The sequence below is a fragment of the Hemitrygon akajei genome, chromosome 3, assembly GCF_048418815.1.
Source record: "Hemitrygon akajei chromosome 3, sHemAka1.3, whole genome shotgun sequence".
Lineage (NCBI taxonomy): Eukaryota > Metazoa > Chordata > Chondrichthyes > Myliobatiformes > Dasyatidae > Hemitrygon > Hemitrygon akajei.
The window spans coordinates 2,907,006-2,924,928 of NC_133126.1; the positions used below are offsets into that span (position 1 = coordinate 2,907,006).

At 41.8% G+C, this 17,923-nt stretch overlaps 1 protein-coding gene across 2 annotated transcripts; it reads left to right on the top strand.

Moving 5' to 3' along the window:
- Positions 1–1,542: 1,542 nt before the first annotated feature.
- Positions 1,543–10,322, top strand: tmem251 (transmembrane protein 251). 2 transcript variants are annotated; one of them, XM_073039148.1, is made up of 2 exons: positions 1,543–1,654; positions 7,644–10,322. In XM_073039148.1, exon 2 carries the CDS (start codon positions 7,663–7,665, stop codon positions 8,056–8,058), a length of 396 nt encoding a protein of 131 aa, XP_072895249.1. In that variant the 5' UTR covers positions 1,543–1,654; positions 7,644–7,662; the 3' UTR covers positions 8,059–10,322. The 2 variants fall into 2 exon arrangements, with proteins under 2 accessions (XP_072895249.1, XP_072895250.1); XM_073039149.1 differs by having other exon boundaries at positions 1,553–1,650.
- The last annotated feature ends 7,601 nt before the right edge of the window (positions 10,323–17,923 follow it).

The following is a 17,923-nucleotide window of genomic DNA, read 5'->3' on the forward strand; positions in this document are numbered from 1 at the left end:
TCTCTCCTGTAGGCAGCTAACCAAAACAGCACACAAATCAAATCAAATTTAATTGTCATTCAAACCATACATAGATACAGCTGAGAGAGACGGTGTTCCCTCTGGGGCCACGGTGCAAATAATACACAATAGCAAGCAAATATTCAAAAATAGCAATTAACATCATTCAAAATAGCAAGCAAAGAAGCATATTTACTCGAAAACAAGACCTACATATAGCCCGAGTACACTGAGTGACAATGTCCAGCAGACAAAGTTGGTCTCCTGGCAGTATACAGTGCACATAATCCAGCCTGTCTTTCCACCACTCAAACGTGGGAGGGCAGCACTGACAGGAGAAGCCAGGCCTCAGCTGAGTTCAGACGCCATGTCTCTCACCTGCTGCAGCAACAGGCAAGCCCGATGCTTGAGGTCTAGTTCTCACTACAACTAACACTACAAAGCTTCCATGTCTCCTGTCCCTCCAGCAGACAAGGGAAGCAGGCCTGTGAGAACTTGCATTATCACTGTCCAACAGAGTCTTGTAATCTCAAGTGAAATGTCTGAGACAATCTCCCACAGTTATATTGCACCAACTCCAACCCTTCCAAGTAGTGGGCAGCAACATGGTCTGCAGTCAGCTCAGCTCCTCCGACACATTGACGGGCTCTTCCGATATTCTGTCCGGCTCCTCCAATATCCCGATGAGTTCCTCCGATATCCCGACCGGCTCATACAATATCCTGACTGGCTCCTCCGATATCCTGGTGGGTTCCTTGATATCCTGACTAGCTCCTTCTCCACCATCCCAGCCCCAGCCAGCCCCTCTGACACCTCGGTCGGCTCTCTCTTCATCAGCTCGGCCAGCCCTTCATCACCTCGGCTGTTCTGCTGCAGACACCAGACCAACTGCTCCAATCAACGAGCAGCTCACTGATGGAGTGGCTCTGTAGGACTCGATGTTCTTGGAGTAGAATTGTCTTTGGATCATAAAAAAACAAATTTACAAAGAAAAAGCACCTTCAGTTGGCCCCCGAGAGGCTGCTGCCTGAGAGCGCCACCATTTTACTGGAAGTTGGCATCTAATATTCCACCTCACCAATGTTCTATACAGCTTCATTCTGTATTTGATTCTTCGATTAAGTTATCTGGAAAAAAACATACAATGATATGTAAGCATTGATAAACAATCAGACACCCTATAGTTGAAAAGACTGGAATTTAGCAAAGAAAAAATTTAAAAAGAGGCACTTCAAGAAAGGAAATAATTAAAACTTGTCAGGAACAGAAAAGGTTCTGAGGATCCTGGAAACAGTCATTCTCATTGGGTCATAGATAACAACAGCAGAGAAACAGGCCCTTCGGTCCATCTAGTCCGTGCCTAGTCCCATTTACTCTGATAAAATCTCAGGCAACACGCACAAAAGGTCAAGCAGCATTGTGGAAATGAATAAATGAGCGTTTTGGGACGAAACCCAAGGCTGGCAGACAAAAGTTTCTGGGTTGGAGGCCCTCTGGTCCCAGGCGCGGCGCCGTCACCCCAGCAACCACCCGGATGTAGTTGTCCGGAATCCGGAAGCGGATTGGCTTGTGACTCGTCAGCCGGCGGAGACGGTGTGGGCCGCTCGGCCATGGAGTGAACTTAGCGTCGCTACTACCCTACCTTCTCCAGTAGGTGAGGCCGGGGCTGGGGCTTGGCCTGGCACCAGCGAGCCAGGCTCGGGTTGGTGCTCGGCGGTTCGGCTTGACGACGGGGAAGCGGAGGTCAAGGCTGCCTGCAGCTGGGGACTGGGCTCGGGGAGCGAGGTTCGGCTTGGGGCTGGGGTCAATGGAGCGGGGTTCGGCCTGCTACTGGACACAGGGAACGTTGTGTTGGGCCGAGCGGCCGGAGGCTCGGGCAGTGGTGATTTCGAGCCAAGAGACCCGAGGGCTTCGCTGGCGGCTTCGCCAGGAAAACTGAGAGCGATTCAAGATGGTTTAATGTCATTTCCAGTACACAAGTGTAAAAGAGAATGAAATAATTGTTACTGCTGATCTGATGCATCACAGAAAAGCACAATAAATATATAAGATAGCTTATGTACAATAATTGATGAATGGCAGGAGAGCCTGTACGTAAGGTAACTGACAGGAAATGATAAAGTAGTGGTAGAGGGGTGAGTTAATGGGTGGATGTGCTGATCAGCCTTAACTGCTTTCTGCAAAATGTTGGGGGTTGTGGCCTTTCAACTTTATTTTAACCTGACTGTACATATATATGATGAAAGCTAAACAGCATTCCTCTGGACCACAGTGCATTCACTCAACATATATCACACAGCATAAAAAAACAAAATATTATTCTGTAAATACATATATAATTTGTTAAAGGTTTCAGTATTTTTAATGTTTAGCAGATTTTTGGTCATGGAAAAGACAAGCAGGATGAGAATATCACAGTTTTTTGGAGCTGGAGAGCCTGCCATCTTGCACACCATCTTTCTGTAGGGTTCCTGTCTCCCCCAAGGTCAATGGCTTCAGCCCCTCTACTTCCACACCAGTCTCTTTCCCCTCAGTGTTTCTTCACCTGCTTAGCACAATGTTTTGCGTACTTTTGGTGGACATTAGTCCCTGAGCTCCAGTACAGGAACAGACCGGTCTCCAAGGAAAAAGACACTGTCTGTCTATTCTATCTAAACCAATCATTATCTAATAAACCTCTATCAGATCTCCCCTCAGCCTCTACCATTCCAGAGAAAACAACCCAAGTTTGACCAACCTCTAGTTATAGCATATGCTCTCTAATCCTGACAGAATCCCGATAAACCTGTTCTGTAACCTCTCCCAAGTATTAGCATCCTGTGATGGGGTGACTAGAACTATATGCAATACTCTGGATGTGGCCTAACTCAAGTTTTCTAAAGCTGCAACATCCTAATTCTTGAACTGAATTCCTGAAGACAAGTCAGTTTAACCTCTATCCCAAGCTGTGTGGACACTTTCAGGGAGCTACATTGCTGCTAGCAAGTTTGTGAACCCTGTAGAATTTTCTTTATTTCTGCATAAATATGACCTAAAATGTCATCAGATCTTCACACGTCCTAAACCAGATAAAGACCATAAGATATGAGAGCAGAAGTAGGTCATTTGGCCCATCAACCCTGCATCTTCATTCAATCATGGGCTGATCCAATTCTTCCAGTCATCCCCACTCTCCTGCCTTCTCCCCATACCATTTGATGCCCTGGCTAATCAAGAACCCATCTATATCTGCCATAAATGCACCCAATGACTTGGCCTCCACAGCTGCTCGTGGCAAAAAAATTCCACAGATTTACCACCCTCTGACTAAAGTAATTTCTCCGCATCTCTGTTCTAAATGGACGTCCTTCAATCCTGGGACGTCCTTCATCCCCTACCATGGGAAATAACTTTCCCATATCTAATCTGTTCAGGCCTTTTAACATTTGGAATGTTTCTATGAGATCCCCCCTCATTCTTCTGAACTCCAGGGAATACAGCCCAAGAGCTGCCAGACGTTCCTCATATGGTAACCCTTTCATTCCTGGAATCATTCTCGTGAATCTTCTCTGAACCCTCTCCAATGTCAGTATATCCTTTCTAAAATAAGGAGCCCAAAACTGCACACAATACTCTGAGTACCTTATAAAGCCTCAACATCACATCCCTGCTCTTGTATTCTGTACCGCTAGAAATGAATGCCAACATTGCATTCGCCTTCTTCACAACTGACTCAGCCTGGAAGTTAACCTTTAGGGTATCTTGCACAAGGACTCCAAGACCCTTTGCATCTCTGCATTTTTGAATTCTCTCCCCATCTAAATAAAAGCCTGCCCGTTTATTTCTTCCATCGAAGTGCATGACCGTACACTTCACAACATTGTATTTCATTTGTCACTTCTTTGACCATTCCCCTAAACTATCTAAGTCTCTCTGTGGGCTCTCTGTTTCCTCAACATCACCTGCTTCTCCATCGATCTTTGTATCAGCAGCAAATTTAGCCAGAGAGTAGTGAATGTGTGGATAAAGAGAACTCAGTTAAATAAATAACACAGAAACATTATACTTATTTATTTATTGACAAAAATTCATATATTTGTGGAAAAATATATGAACCTTTGCTTTCAGTAACTGCTGTGACCCCGTTGTACAGCAATAACTTCAACCAAATGTTTCCAGTAACTGTTACTCAGTCCTGCACATCAGCTTGCAGGAATTTTACGCCATTGCTCCTTACAAAACTGCTTCAACTTTAGGATGTAGGTGAGCTTCCTTGCATGAACTGCCTGCTTCAGGTCCTTCCACAATACTTCTATAGGATTATGGTCAGGACTTGGCCATTCCAAAACACAAATTTTCTTCTTTTTAAACCATTCTGTTGTTGATTTATTCTTGCCTTTTGGATCGTTGTCTTTTTGCATTATCCTACTTTTGTTAAGCTTCAGCTGATGGACTATTATCCTGACATTCTCCTGTAAATGTCTTGATGCAATTTTTTATTCATTGTTCCCTCAACAATGAGGAAGCAGTCCAGGCTCTGAGGCAGCACAGCAGCCCCAAACCATGATGCTCCTTCCACCATTCTTCACAGTTGGGATGAGGTTTCGGTGTTAGTGTGCAGTGTCCTTTTTCCTCCAAACATAGCAATGTGCATTTCTACCAAAAAGTTCAACTTTTGTCTGATCTGTCACAGAACATTGTACTGGAAGCACTGTAGAACATCCAGGTGCTCTTTTGCAAGCTTATAATTTTTCTCAATAAATAAATGAACGGGTACAATTTTTTGTGCTATTTATTTAATCGGGTTCTCTTTATATAGTTTTAAGACGTGTGACGATCTGATCATATTTATACAGGAATAGAGAAAATTCTACAGGGTTCATAAACTTTCTGTCACCACTATACATATGTACTAGGATCCGCTCATCAACAATGTATTTACTTATTTAGCAAAACAGCGTAAAGACCCTTCCAACTCTTTGAGCCAGGCTGCCCCAACAACCCCGGAAAACCCCCATTCTAAATTTAGGGGACAATTTACTAGGGCCAGTTAACCTACCTGGTATGTCCTTGGACTGTGGGAATAAACTGGATCACCCTGGGAGACCCACGCATTCCATGGGGAGGATGCACAGAGACTCCTTACAGAAGGGTCTGCCGAAGCTGTAATAGAGTTGCACGAACTGCTACATTACCGTGGTGCTCAGTTACATTACATTATTTACATTGGATCTTCTAAAGTGCAACATTTCACACTTGGCTGGGTTAAATGCCACTTGCTATTTCTCTGCCCAAATCTGCAACCTATCCTATGGTAGTCTTCTACTCTCTCCACAATACCTTCTACAGCAAACATACAAACCCATCCAATCTATGTTTTCACCCATCTATATGTATCACAAACAACGGATGTCCCAGTACAGATCACTGTTAAACACAACTAGTCACAGAGCTCCAGCCAGAATAGCTTTGACCCTTCTGTGGGCAAGGGTAGGGGCTGCAGTGCAGAGTGGCTAAAGGAATTGCCATTGTTATGCTCTTTGAACTCTATTTCAGAACTGGAGGGCAGGGACTATGTTAATACTTCACACCAGCACTTGCACTGAGTATAGCTAATGTGGGGGTTCACTACCTATTAACTTACCTAACTGGTTTCTGTAGTTGACTGCCATGTGTATTTATGCTAGCTCGGATCCATGGCAGAACCACCAGACTCAAAAACGGTTATTTTCCTCAAGCAGTAATCAACACCTCCACCCACAACCACAACCTCCATTACGTTATCATTTGTCAGTCACCTTATGTACAGACACTCCTGTGCCTAGTGTCACTTCATGGATATACAATCAATCTATGGATATAAGCTATCTTATGTATTTACATTTATTGTGGTTTTTTTATTATTGTGTTCGTTATCTTATTGAGTGAGTTTGTGGTGTAATGGAACTAGAATAACAATTATTTTGTTCTTCTTTACACTTGTGTACTGAACAATTTTTAACCTTAATAAGTTTCTTGATTTAGATCTTCCTTAATCATGTGTTTTGCTTTCAGAAAGAATTTTTTCAGCTTCAGGATGATAGGACACCCCCTTTGCTTTCCCAATATATTAAAATAGTTAATTTTCTTTTAAATGTACAGTGCCTTGTAGAAGTATTCAGCCCTAATCCTTTGTTCACATAAATGAGTATTACAGCCATGGATTTTGATCAATTCAACTGAGAATTTTTATTTGTGAATCACATGCTCTTTTTCACAGTTGAGCCCAAAAAGTGGAAATCTATAAAGCATTAAAAACTAAAAATTCAAACTCTGAAATGTCAGCATTTCAAAAGTACTCATCTTCTGTTGCTGAGCATTTAATTGAACCACCTCTTGCAGCTATCTTTTTACATAGGTCTGTATTAGCTTTGCACAATGTGATGGAGCAAGATTATGCATAAATTGCTCAAGCTGAGTCAGGTTTGTTGGGGAGCGATGGTGGACAGCCAGGGATGTTTGATTGGGTTAAGCTCAGGACCCATTAGTGGGCTGCTCAAGGACATCAATTTTCTTCATTAGAAGCCACTCCATGGTTGCTGTGACAGTGTGTTTTGGGTCATTGTCCTGCTTAAGGACAAACTTCCTCCCCAGTTTAAGCTTTCAGGCAGAGGCTAACAGGTTTTTATCCAGGATCTCTGTATTTAGCAGCATTCGTCTTCCCATCAATCCTGATTCCCAGTCCCTGCTGCTGAAAGTCATCCCCTTAGCATACTTTACAGTAGGGTGGTGTTGCCTAGCTGATGCACAGCGCTAGCTTTACACCACATGTATGGCTTAGTGTTGAGGCCAAAAAGTTCCACTTTAGTCTTATCCACACACAAGACCTCTTCCACATCTTGAGAGAATCTTCTAAGTGATACTTCACAATGTCTTGATGGGCAAGAATATGCTTTTTTTTTTAGCCAGGGCTTCTTCCTTGCAGTCTTCTATAAATACCCTTTTTGTGCAAGTTTTAAGAGATTGTGGAACCGTGAAACTTCATCTCCAGTTGCAGACATTGATTTCTGCAGTTCACTCAGTGACTGTTGATGTCACAGCAGCCTCTCTTACAAGTGCCATTCTCCTCCAGCAACTAAGTTTGGGGGGAGGGGGGGCGGTTGGGGAGGCTGACCTAGGCAATGTGGCTGTGGCGTCATATTTTTCGAGCTCCAAGGTAGGTTCATTGCCTTTGAGTTGGTCTTGTACCCTTCCCCAGATTTGTGTTTCTTTATTATCATTTCCCTGACTTGTCTTGAATGCTCTTTTGGCTTCATTTTGGTTTGGCCTGTTTCATTGAAACAGGTGATTCTCCAATTTTCTACATCAATAAATTGAGTGAGTTGGTAAGGTGATATACAGTATGGTACTAGAGGAAAGTTAGCCTAGTAATTACAAAGAGGATGAATACTTTCTCAGCCTCACAAATTTGGTTTTTAATTTTTAGTAAATTGTTTACAGGTTTTGGAATTTTTCTTTTGATTTGACACGATGCACAATGTTTTGTAAATTAGCTCAAGATAAACCTACTTCAATATATTTTAAATTTAGAAAATGAGTCAGTAAAATATGGAAATAGTTGTGGGAGGCTGAGTACTTTTTCAGGGCACTGTATATTTGATCCATGTCTCACTTTTATATTGCAGAGAAAGTAGATTATGGAGAATGATGAACTTTCGTCAGAGAATGGGATGGCTTGGTGTAGGATTCTATCTGCTCGCAAGTGCTGCAGCTTTTTATTATGTGTTTGAAATAAATGAGACTTATAACCAACTGGCTTTGGAACACATTCATCGCAAGTCAGGGAAGCTGGAGAGTGAAACATCTTGGACCCAGACAGTGACTGCACGCTTGTTTTCACTCCCATTCTGGTTGTGGGCCATTCTCTTTCTAATTCCGTACCTACAAATCTTTTTATTCCTGTATTCGTGTACAAGAGCTAATCCCAAGACTGTTGGCTACTGTATATTCCCAATTTATTTAGCAGTCATATGCAATCGCCATCAAGCTTTCGTCAAAGCCTCTAACCAAATCAACAGATTAAAAATAATTGATACGTGAATAGAATGGACTATTTGGGATCAACCCCAAATCAAGATTGAAGACATGGATGTTTAATTTTATGTAATCTATAATGAAATGTTCAGCTGTATCTGAATTTTTATTAGAATTTTATTTGTAACTGTACAATCCTTTGGAGAATGGGGTAAAAGCCATGGTTAGAATTGTGTTTAACATCAGTCATTGAGAGTCACTCCATTAATCCCACTCCATTTTCAGTGGGAATTCTCAGCTCTTTTGGGCCACTTTGGTGACAAAAGGGTATTGTACCTCATCCTGACATACTTTAAATAGATTTTAAATTATAACACCTCCACTTTAATTTCTAACTACTGTAGATGTTTCTGGAAAAACATCTATTTGGATATATGTAACACACCCTGGATTATGATTTGTTAATCATTTTTGGATTGTGTTCAAAATGTATGTTTTTTTTCTGACTATAATAATTTGACCAAGCTTAAGTTGTCACAGGCAGTGATATTTAATGAATTTTCAATATAGCCTTGCAAATAGTAGACCTTATATCCTGGTTTTAGATTTAATTTTGAAAGAAGTCCCATAACCTGTTTCCACAATTGTCACCTTACTACTGGGCAGCAAAGCAAGTCCAGATTCATGTTTAGAACTCATACACTCTTAAGTTATTAAATGGTTGAACATAAAACTAAAGGCATTTTGGATAAACCAAATCAAGGCGATTGTGTTCAAGGTGTACAGTTTGTGAAATATTTTTAGAAAGTATTTGGAAGGAATCGGATTTTCTGTAAAGTTTCTTAAAGGTTTTAAATGAGCATAACATTGGACCAAGCTCAAATTACCACATGCTTAAGGTGTTTAAATGCATCAGCATGCTTCTGGGTTAAATCTGAAGATCCAGTAATTCAGGGAAAGTTCATTCTTGTGGTTATGTTTTTAAAAAATGAAAATTAGCTTTTCTAGGTTGTGCATTCACAATGGAAGGTAGGTTAAAGAAGTAGTAATCGCCTTGATGTTTTGAAATGATGGACACATTTGGACTTTCAAGTATTTTCATAAGCCCAATACAAACAGTAGACATTGGCACATAAGTGACCTGACAACAGTGTTGGAGCATTGAAAATGAAGCCTGCCACTAAGAGCGTACAAGAAGACTATACGCCTCCATAATGCTTTTATACAAATATTAATGCAAATAATTTATTTTTTTAAAGAAGGCACTTTAATCTGCAAACTATAATGAGAGTTCTTGCATGAATGTGACAATATTATGTCAACATCTTTTAAGATAAAGTTAAAATCCTTAGAGCTTCATCTAGTTCAGATGTACCTTGATTATTGAATTGGGTGACGATCGTGTGAAATGGATGATTAGTGTTACGTTGACTTTCAGAACATGCTGCATTTGCGTGAGTAATCAAGAGGGGTGTTTATTAGTTCCTCCTGGTTCTTCGGGAGAGAAGCTCAGAATATTTTGTAGACTTTGTTACATGAGGCCAAATACTGTAGTAATCGGTCTGCAGTGAAAACAATTGATTGTATTGGAAGCATCTTAATGTTTCTGTAATGTCACCAAATATTGTATCGATACAATTCTTTTGATAGAAAATTAACGTGAGGGAATTCTAATATTGAACTTTCTACAAATAAAAAATGTGTGAGATTTAGTTTTTTTTTTAGATGATTGTTGTTCCTCTCTCCAACCCTTCCTAGTGTCTAAATTCATTCAATCTTCCATTCATTAAATACTGGATTGTGCAGGGGATATTTTACCTCTGAGTACGTGTGATATTAGTGGTATGCTATTAAATGATTTTTGTAATATGGTGCCAATAAGATAACTGCAAAAGTTGGTCATTTTAAAAGATAGGAATAAAGCTACTTTTAGCTTTAAAGAGCTGTGGCAGAGTTTAAAATCTGTCCATTGTGCATTATGCATCTGCCTTTTACCTGAATAGAAGCTTGTATAAGAAATGGGGCTGGATTTGCAACTGCATTAACATTTCTAAGATATCTGATAATAAAGCCTTGAGCGGTACTGTCTAATTTCTTTTTGACATTAAGATGGTTTAAAATATCCAGTGTTAAACCTGAACTAATCCTAATCTGTTATTGATTTCATACCTTATGTGAAAGAAAACTGAGGTTGGTGTTTCTCCTGCATTAATGAAAAATCTAATTACGCTGTATTGCTCTACAATGATTTCATTGGAAAACTTGTGATTTGCTGCTTACTTTTAAAATTCAATTAAAATTCTGTAATTTTTGTATGGATTCTAAATATATTAATATGCATTTGCTGTATTTCTTTGAAAAAGGCTGAATTCTCGAATTAGTGATGAACGCAGTACCTAAGCATCAGCACAAATGTTGAAGATGTTTCAGCGTTTTTCTGGAAATTGAGTTTTGTGTGTAAGATTTCTGAATGTGGGGGAATTAGAAATACTGTACTTTCAATTTTCTTGTTAATTGCATAGCAAGGGTCATAAACATTTGGATATTTTATGAAATACCTTCTGGTAAAATGGTAGCATGGTCAAACTTCTACGGGGCCAACCAAAGGTGTTATTCTCTTTTTAAAAATATTTTTTACAGTCAGAAGTCACTGTTGGATAGAAGTACTGCAGATCGTCCCCATCAGCGAATTGCTCGTTGGTGGAGAAACTGAAGGAGCAGATCATGCATCGGAGAAGTATCAGAGTAGGTCCCAAAGGAGGTGTGCTATATAATAATAGGTGATCATCTTAGTTACTTTTCTTTAATTGCAAGACCCTGTTGGACATGGGTGATGTGGAACACTGTAAGTCTGGTTCACTGGTTTGTTGGTGAATGGCAAGAGGAGCGGTTTGGCCTTGGTCTCAGTGAAGATTAAGCCTCAAGTCACTGTGTTGCTTGTGTTACATACCCCGTAACTGGGTGTCTTACCAGCAAAGATAGAAGTGTCCGTTGGAGTCTGGTACTATTTTCCAAACAGTGTTTATTAGTAAAATATACAAATCAATATCAACAATGCAAATATACAGATAATACACGTTAGCAATACTAAACCTAAAAGTGTGGGTATAATAATAATCAATAATAAACAAGCTCTATCGATGTCTAGGGGATAATGAATTGTCATATGTGAATATAAAGTTCAGTTCAGTTCATACAGGCTGAGGTAGTTGTTGGTCGATGTGTTGTAATTGTTGGAGAGAGAGAGAGAGAGCGAACAGTGACAGCCAGTCAAACCTTCCTTTACGTTCTTGATCCGTCGATGTGTTGTTGTGGCCATTCAGGTATGACCCCTCTGTCCTTTAGCTAGACCGTTCTTCTATGGTGGACTCGTCACTCAGGCAAGGGTGGACACACACACAAGCCCCCACCGGCCTCGCTATAAACACTGTGAGTTAAAATTGACCGATCCTTCGTTCGGTCTCCGATGCCCCACACTTTCTTGTGGGTTCCAACACTTAAGCAGTGCTCACTAGTGTGTCCCTTGGTGCGTCTGAGGGGCGTCTCCCCAGACCTCACTTTTATCCCTACTCACAGGGTCTCAGGTGTCAATCAGTTTTGAATGGCTTAGCCCATCAAATCAGCCCACTCCGGCTGTCCACTGAGGAATTTTAATGAACAGAATGTACCAAGTAAACAGCCCTCTCCGGAGCCATAAGTCTTACAGGAGTCATAATATGATGGAACAACAAGTCTCTCTCTCCCTGTGTTATCTCCCCCTTATCTGAAGCAAATGTTCCAGTCCAAGTATGTTTTTGTTCCATCTCTTTCTCTCTCATTAGCAGCCTGGCAACAGTAACGGTTTGTAATTCTCCCAGGGGAGGGGGACATGGGCAACCCTGCACCCTTCTGCCCATCAGAGCTGTTCATCCTTCGTAACACTTGCTTGCTGCCACTCAGGAGAGAGACGTCAGGGGTGGTGTGGCATGGCAAACATCCTGGATTTGATGATGTCCTGTAGTATGCACTCGGCAGAAGACCAGCCATACTGTTCAACTGCAGATTTCTCCAACATTCCTGGACTCGGACCATATTGTTTTGTGTGTGTGAGACGGTTGGTGTGGTGTTTTACACCTTGGCCTTGGAGTAACTCGGTTTCATTTGGCTGTATTCATGTGTGGTTTAATGACAATTAAACTGGGACTACAATGTACACAATAAAAATGCTATGCATTTTTAGCAGTGTATCAGTTTACAAGTTTAGTTAAATTTTTGGTTTAAGATAAGCAGATTCAAATGTGTCATTGCCTATCTGAGGTGGACTCCTTTGCTTTTTATCCATGGCCCTCTAAACCTTTCCACTCCTGCTTCCATGTCATTTAATTTTTAGTGTTTTCTTAGAGATAAAGTGCGGAACAGACCTTCCATCACAATAGGCTGTATTACCCAGCAACCCATAAGACACCGGAGCCTTCGGCTGATGGCAATGTTATATGTCACTTAATTAACCCTAGTCTAATTATAGGCCAATTTATAATGACCAATTAACCTACTAACAGATATGTTTTTGGATTGTGGGAGAAAACCAGTGCACTAGGGTTACCTGTAGCCCTCTAAAAGACCCTATCGTATCCGCCTCCACCAACGTTGCTGGCAGCCCGTTCCATGCACTCACTACTCTGCGTAAAAAAAACTACAACCCCTGACACTCCCGGTCGGCTGGTGTGATATACTGTGTCCGGTGCTCCCGGTGTGACCTGTATATTGGTGAGATCCGACGCAGACTGAGAGACCGTTTCACTGAACACCTACGCTCTGTCCGCCAGAGAAAGCAGGATCTCCCAGTGGCCACACATTTTAGTTCCACGTCCCATTCCCATTCTGATATGTCTATCCATGGCCTCCTTTACTGTCAAGATGAAGCCACACTCAGGTTGGAGGAACAACACCTTATATTCCGTCTGGGTAGCCTCCAACTTGATGACATGAACATTAATTTCTCTAATTTCCATTAATGCCCCTCCTCCCCTTCTTACCCCATCCCTTATTTATTTATCTATCTATTTATTTATTTCCTCTTTTTTTTTCTTCTTTTCTCTCTCTGTCCCTCTCACAATCACTCCTTGCCTGCTCTCCATCTCCCTCTGGTGCTCCTGTGTCCCTTTTGTCAATCAACTTTCCAGCTCTTAGCTTCATCCCTCCCCCTCCTGTCTTCTCCTATCATTTTGGATCTCCCCCTTCCACTTTCAAATCTCTTTATCTCTTCTTTCAGTTGGTCCTGACAAAGGGTTTTGGTCCGAAACATCGACTGTACTTCTTCCTATAGATGCTGCCTGGCCTGCTGCGTTCCACCAGCGTTTTGTGTGTGTGTGTGTGTTGCTTGAATTTCCAGCATCTGCAGATTTCCTCGTGTTTGCATTCACCTATCACTTGGTGGTTCTCTCTCCCCTCCCCCACCTTTTAAATCTAACCCGCAGCTGCTTCTCTCCAGTCCTGCTGAAGGGTTTCAGCCTGAAACATCAACTGTACTTTTTTTCCATAGATGCAGCCTGGCCTGCTGAGTTCCTCCAGCATTTTTTGCGTGTTGTCCAACCTCTCATTATAGCACATGCCCTCTAATCCAGGCAACATCCTGCTATATCCTGCACCCTCTCCAAAACATCGACATCCTTCCTATAATGGAGAGACCAGACCCAAATGCAATACACAGGATACAGCCTAACTAGAGTTTTATAAAGCTACACCATAACTTCCTGAATTTGAACTCAGTGCCTTGACTAATAAAGGTGAGAATGCCATGTGCCTTCTCAACCTCCTTATCTACCCATGTCATCACTTTCATGGAGCTATGAACTTGGACCTCAAGATCCCTCTGCTCATCAACACTTAAGGGTCTTGTCATTAACAGTGTACTGTCTCTTTGCACCAAGGTGTAACACTTCACATCTGGCCGGGTTAAAGTCCATCTACTATTTCTCCACTCATATCTGCAATTGATCCAATACAGTATTTCACTGTATTCTTTGACAGTCACCTACACTATCCACAACACCACAAATCTTTGTATCATCTGCAGACTTACTAACCCACCCATCTACATTTTCATCCAGGTCACTTATATACACCACAAACAGCTGAGGTCCCAGTACAGATCCCTGTAGAACACCACTAATCACAGACCTCCAGCTTGAATAAGTCCCTTCAACCACTACCCTTTGTCTTCTTTGGGAAGCCAGTTCTGAATCCAAGTGGCCAATTCGCCATGGATCCCATGCATCTTCTGGATGAGCCTCCAATGAGGGACCTTGTCAAATGTCGTACTAAATCCCTGTAGACAACATCCACAGCTCTACCTTCATCAATCACCTTTGTCACCTCAGTCAGTAAGACACGACTTGCCCTGCAGAAAGCCACGCTGTCTCTTGCTAATTAGGCCATCATTTTCCAAATGCTCATAAATCCTATCCCTAAGAATTCTGTCCAGTAACTTACCTACCACTGACGTGAGACTCACTGGTCTATAGTTTCCAGGATTGTCTCCTCTTCTCTTCTGGAATAATGCAGCGTTATTAGATATTGACCAGTCCTCCAGGACCTTGCCTGTGGCTAGAGAGGACACAAAGATACTAGTCAAGGTTCCAGCAATCTCTTCTGTTATGTCTCTCAATGATCTGGGATATATCCCATCAGACCCTGAGGACATCCACCTTAACACGCTTTCAGAGAGCCCCCACTACCTCCTCATTTATCTCGGAATACCCAAGATATTAATGTGCTCAGCACTTATCTCTCTATCCACCATGTGTCCTTCTTGGCAAAGTACTCATTAAGGACCTCACCCCCATCCTTCTCATCCAAGCAAATTACTTCCCCCCTTTATCCACAAGTGGTCACCTTCTCCCTAGTTATCCTCTTGCTCTTGATGTTGGCATAGAATGCCTTGGGATTCTACTTGCCGAGGACTTTTCATGGCCCCTCCTAGCTTCATTATAATCCTCGTGTTCTGTTTGTTTCTAGCTTGCTAAGTTTTACATACTTTTCCTTTTTCTTCTCGACTAAACATCACCTCTCTCAATACCCAAGGTTCTTTTACTTTGCTATCTTAAAACTTAAGGGGTTGTGGTCACTGTTCACCCACTGTGAGGTTAACCTTGTGGAAAATGAAGAAAGAACATCTGAAACGAGAAAATCTGCAGATGCTGGAAACAACTGATCCAAGATCTGATGGATGAGGTAACAAGAATGGGCGGTTCTGAATAGCTATTGGTGCCCTCGTCGAGGGAATATTTGACAACTAATCAAATATAGTCATCAAAGATCGAGGAAAATCTTTATAATAGGTTTTATTTCTGATAAGCCCGAGCTGAGGGACAGACATTTCAGATGGTGCTAGAATACAGGATGGGGCCATGATTATAGGCAGACAGTTTATATGCCTTCTGGTTTATGGGTGCTGAGGTAGCATGATTCTATCATAACTTGAGCATTCTGGAGTTAGTTCAGAGCTCAGTTCCGGTGCTGTCTAATTGTATGTTCTACCCATGACCAAGTGGCTTTCCTCTGGGCACTTCAGTTTACTCCCACATTCTACTGGTTAGTAATTAGGTGAATTGGTCATTGATGTCATCCCACAAACAGGCTAGGGTCAAATCAGGGGTTACTGGGCGGTGAGGTTTGCTGGACTGGGAAGGCCTGGCCTGCATCGTTTCTCAATAACATAAATAAATTTATCTGTGTTGGGCAAAAGACCATTTTCCTACAATCTGTAATGTAGGAAAATCTTTGTAATGTGATCTTTTTCTGGCTGTTCCATTGTGTAATGCTGATAACTGAATTTTGTATGTTTCTCTCACGAGTGTTTTTAATTTCTCCTGGCCTCCCTGTTGTCTTTTTCCATTGGTTGTTCAGGGTAGTTATAATAGTGTAAATGTTTTGGCCAGTGTACACCAGGCAGATGAAACCTTCCACCTCAATCAATGCAGAATGATCAATCCTTATGAAGATGGCCCTCCTGAGGATGCTGATTTTACTGTGTCAATCCTTCTTGCATGGGCTCAAGTTCATTCAAAGACATTCTTCTGATGCTGGCATTCCAGAACTATTAATGTTTGCATAAGACCTTAAGACATAGGAGCCTTTTCATTGTGGCTGATCCAGTTTTCCTCTCAGCCCCAATCTCCTAGCTTCTCTCTGTATCCCTTCATGCCCTGACCAATCAAGAATCTATCAACCTCTCCCTTAAATATACCCAATGACTTGGCCTGTGACAAAGAATTTCGCATATTCACCACTCTGGCTAAAGAAATTCCTCCGTTCTAAAAGGATGCCCCTTTTTCTGAGGATGTGTCCTCTGGTCCTAGACTCCCCCACTATAGGGAACATCCTATCCACATCCACTCTATCTGTGTCCTCTGGTCCTAGACTCCCCCACTATAGGAAACATCCTCTCCACATCCACTCTATCTGTGTCCTCTGGTCCTAGACTCCCCCACTATAGGAAACATCCTCTCCACATCCACTCTATCTGTGTCCTCTGGTCCTAGACCCCCACTATAGGGAACATCCTCTCCACATTCACTCTATCAAGGCCTTTCACCATTCAATAGGTTTCAATGAGGTCACCCCTCATTCTTCTGAATTCTAGTGAATACAGGCCCAGGGCCATCAGACACTCTTCAAGTGTTAAGTCATAGACCCTTCTTGGAGAGCTGGAATTAACATGCCTTGAAAAAGTCCACTTAGTATTTTAATAATGACAAGTGTTGAAAACACAGTGACACAGATTGCTAAAGATCAGACAGGCAGGTGGGATTCCATGCTGAATGCTGATGTTAATGTTTGTCCTCCAGGAACAATGGCAGCCAAAGATTGATTTATACTTTATGCTTCTCTCTGTTAACACCGGCTCACGTCTGACCTGGGGAGTCAAGAGAGAACAGGATTTGAACTTTATTGATGTACAGAGTTAGTTGTACATTTTGTAATGGTTTGAATGTTATTTGTTTATTTAGAGATAGAGTGGAACAGGTCCTTTTGGGCCAACAAGCTGCGCTGCCCAGCAATGCACAGATTGAACCCTACCCTATTCACAGGACAATTTACAATGATGTGGGAGGAAATCCACATGGTTCAGGGGGAGGATGTACAAATGTTTTACAGAGTGCTGGAACTGAATTCTGGTGCTCTGAGTTGTTAAATTATGCCACTCACGAGCAGGTTCGTTAAAAGTGTAATGATAGGACAATGTCTGTACAGAGCGTGTTTATCATTGTTGTAGGAGCCACGTATCTGCATTGCACATTTATTGTGTGTGTTACGGTAACTAGTCACATTAATGGCGGGGTGGTAAAAGCGAAGGGAATTCATGTTTATTTTGTGGCAGTTTGTAGCTTGGCACTGTGGAGGTCATACCTTCGTTGACAGCTGAGAGAAAGCTCAATAATGCTTCAATGTATGTTTGCTAATTGCTAACGAAGGATCGAGATAGGGAAAGCGACTCTTCGGAGCAATCACTGGAGCTGTGGGTGCATCATGTAAGTGGAACAACTCTGTGGCGGCCGAGGGCCAGCGACGATCGTTTGGCGGGTTTTTGGATTAGGTTTTTGCCTGCACAATTGCAAATGTTACTAGCATGGAGACTGAATCTGGTGTTGGCCCAATACTCGATGCTAATGCCACAGGGTATGTTGTGTATTTTCATACCGCTGCAGAAATGAAGAGGCAGATGCCAGTAATACAAATCCATTTACCCCAGATTAATGGCATGGCTTTGAAAATATCAGTGGTCATGTGCAATTCTTATAATGACATTAATTTTCTTTTTGGGCAGGTACACTTTGATAATCATCAGCTTCTGTGAAAAATAACATCGAAGCCAAAGGCTTTGAACAAATCCAGGATCCTTCTCCTGTGAAGAATCACATTGACAGTGCTTTATTGATTGTCTGAAGAC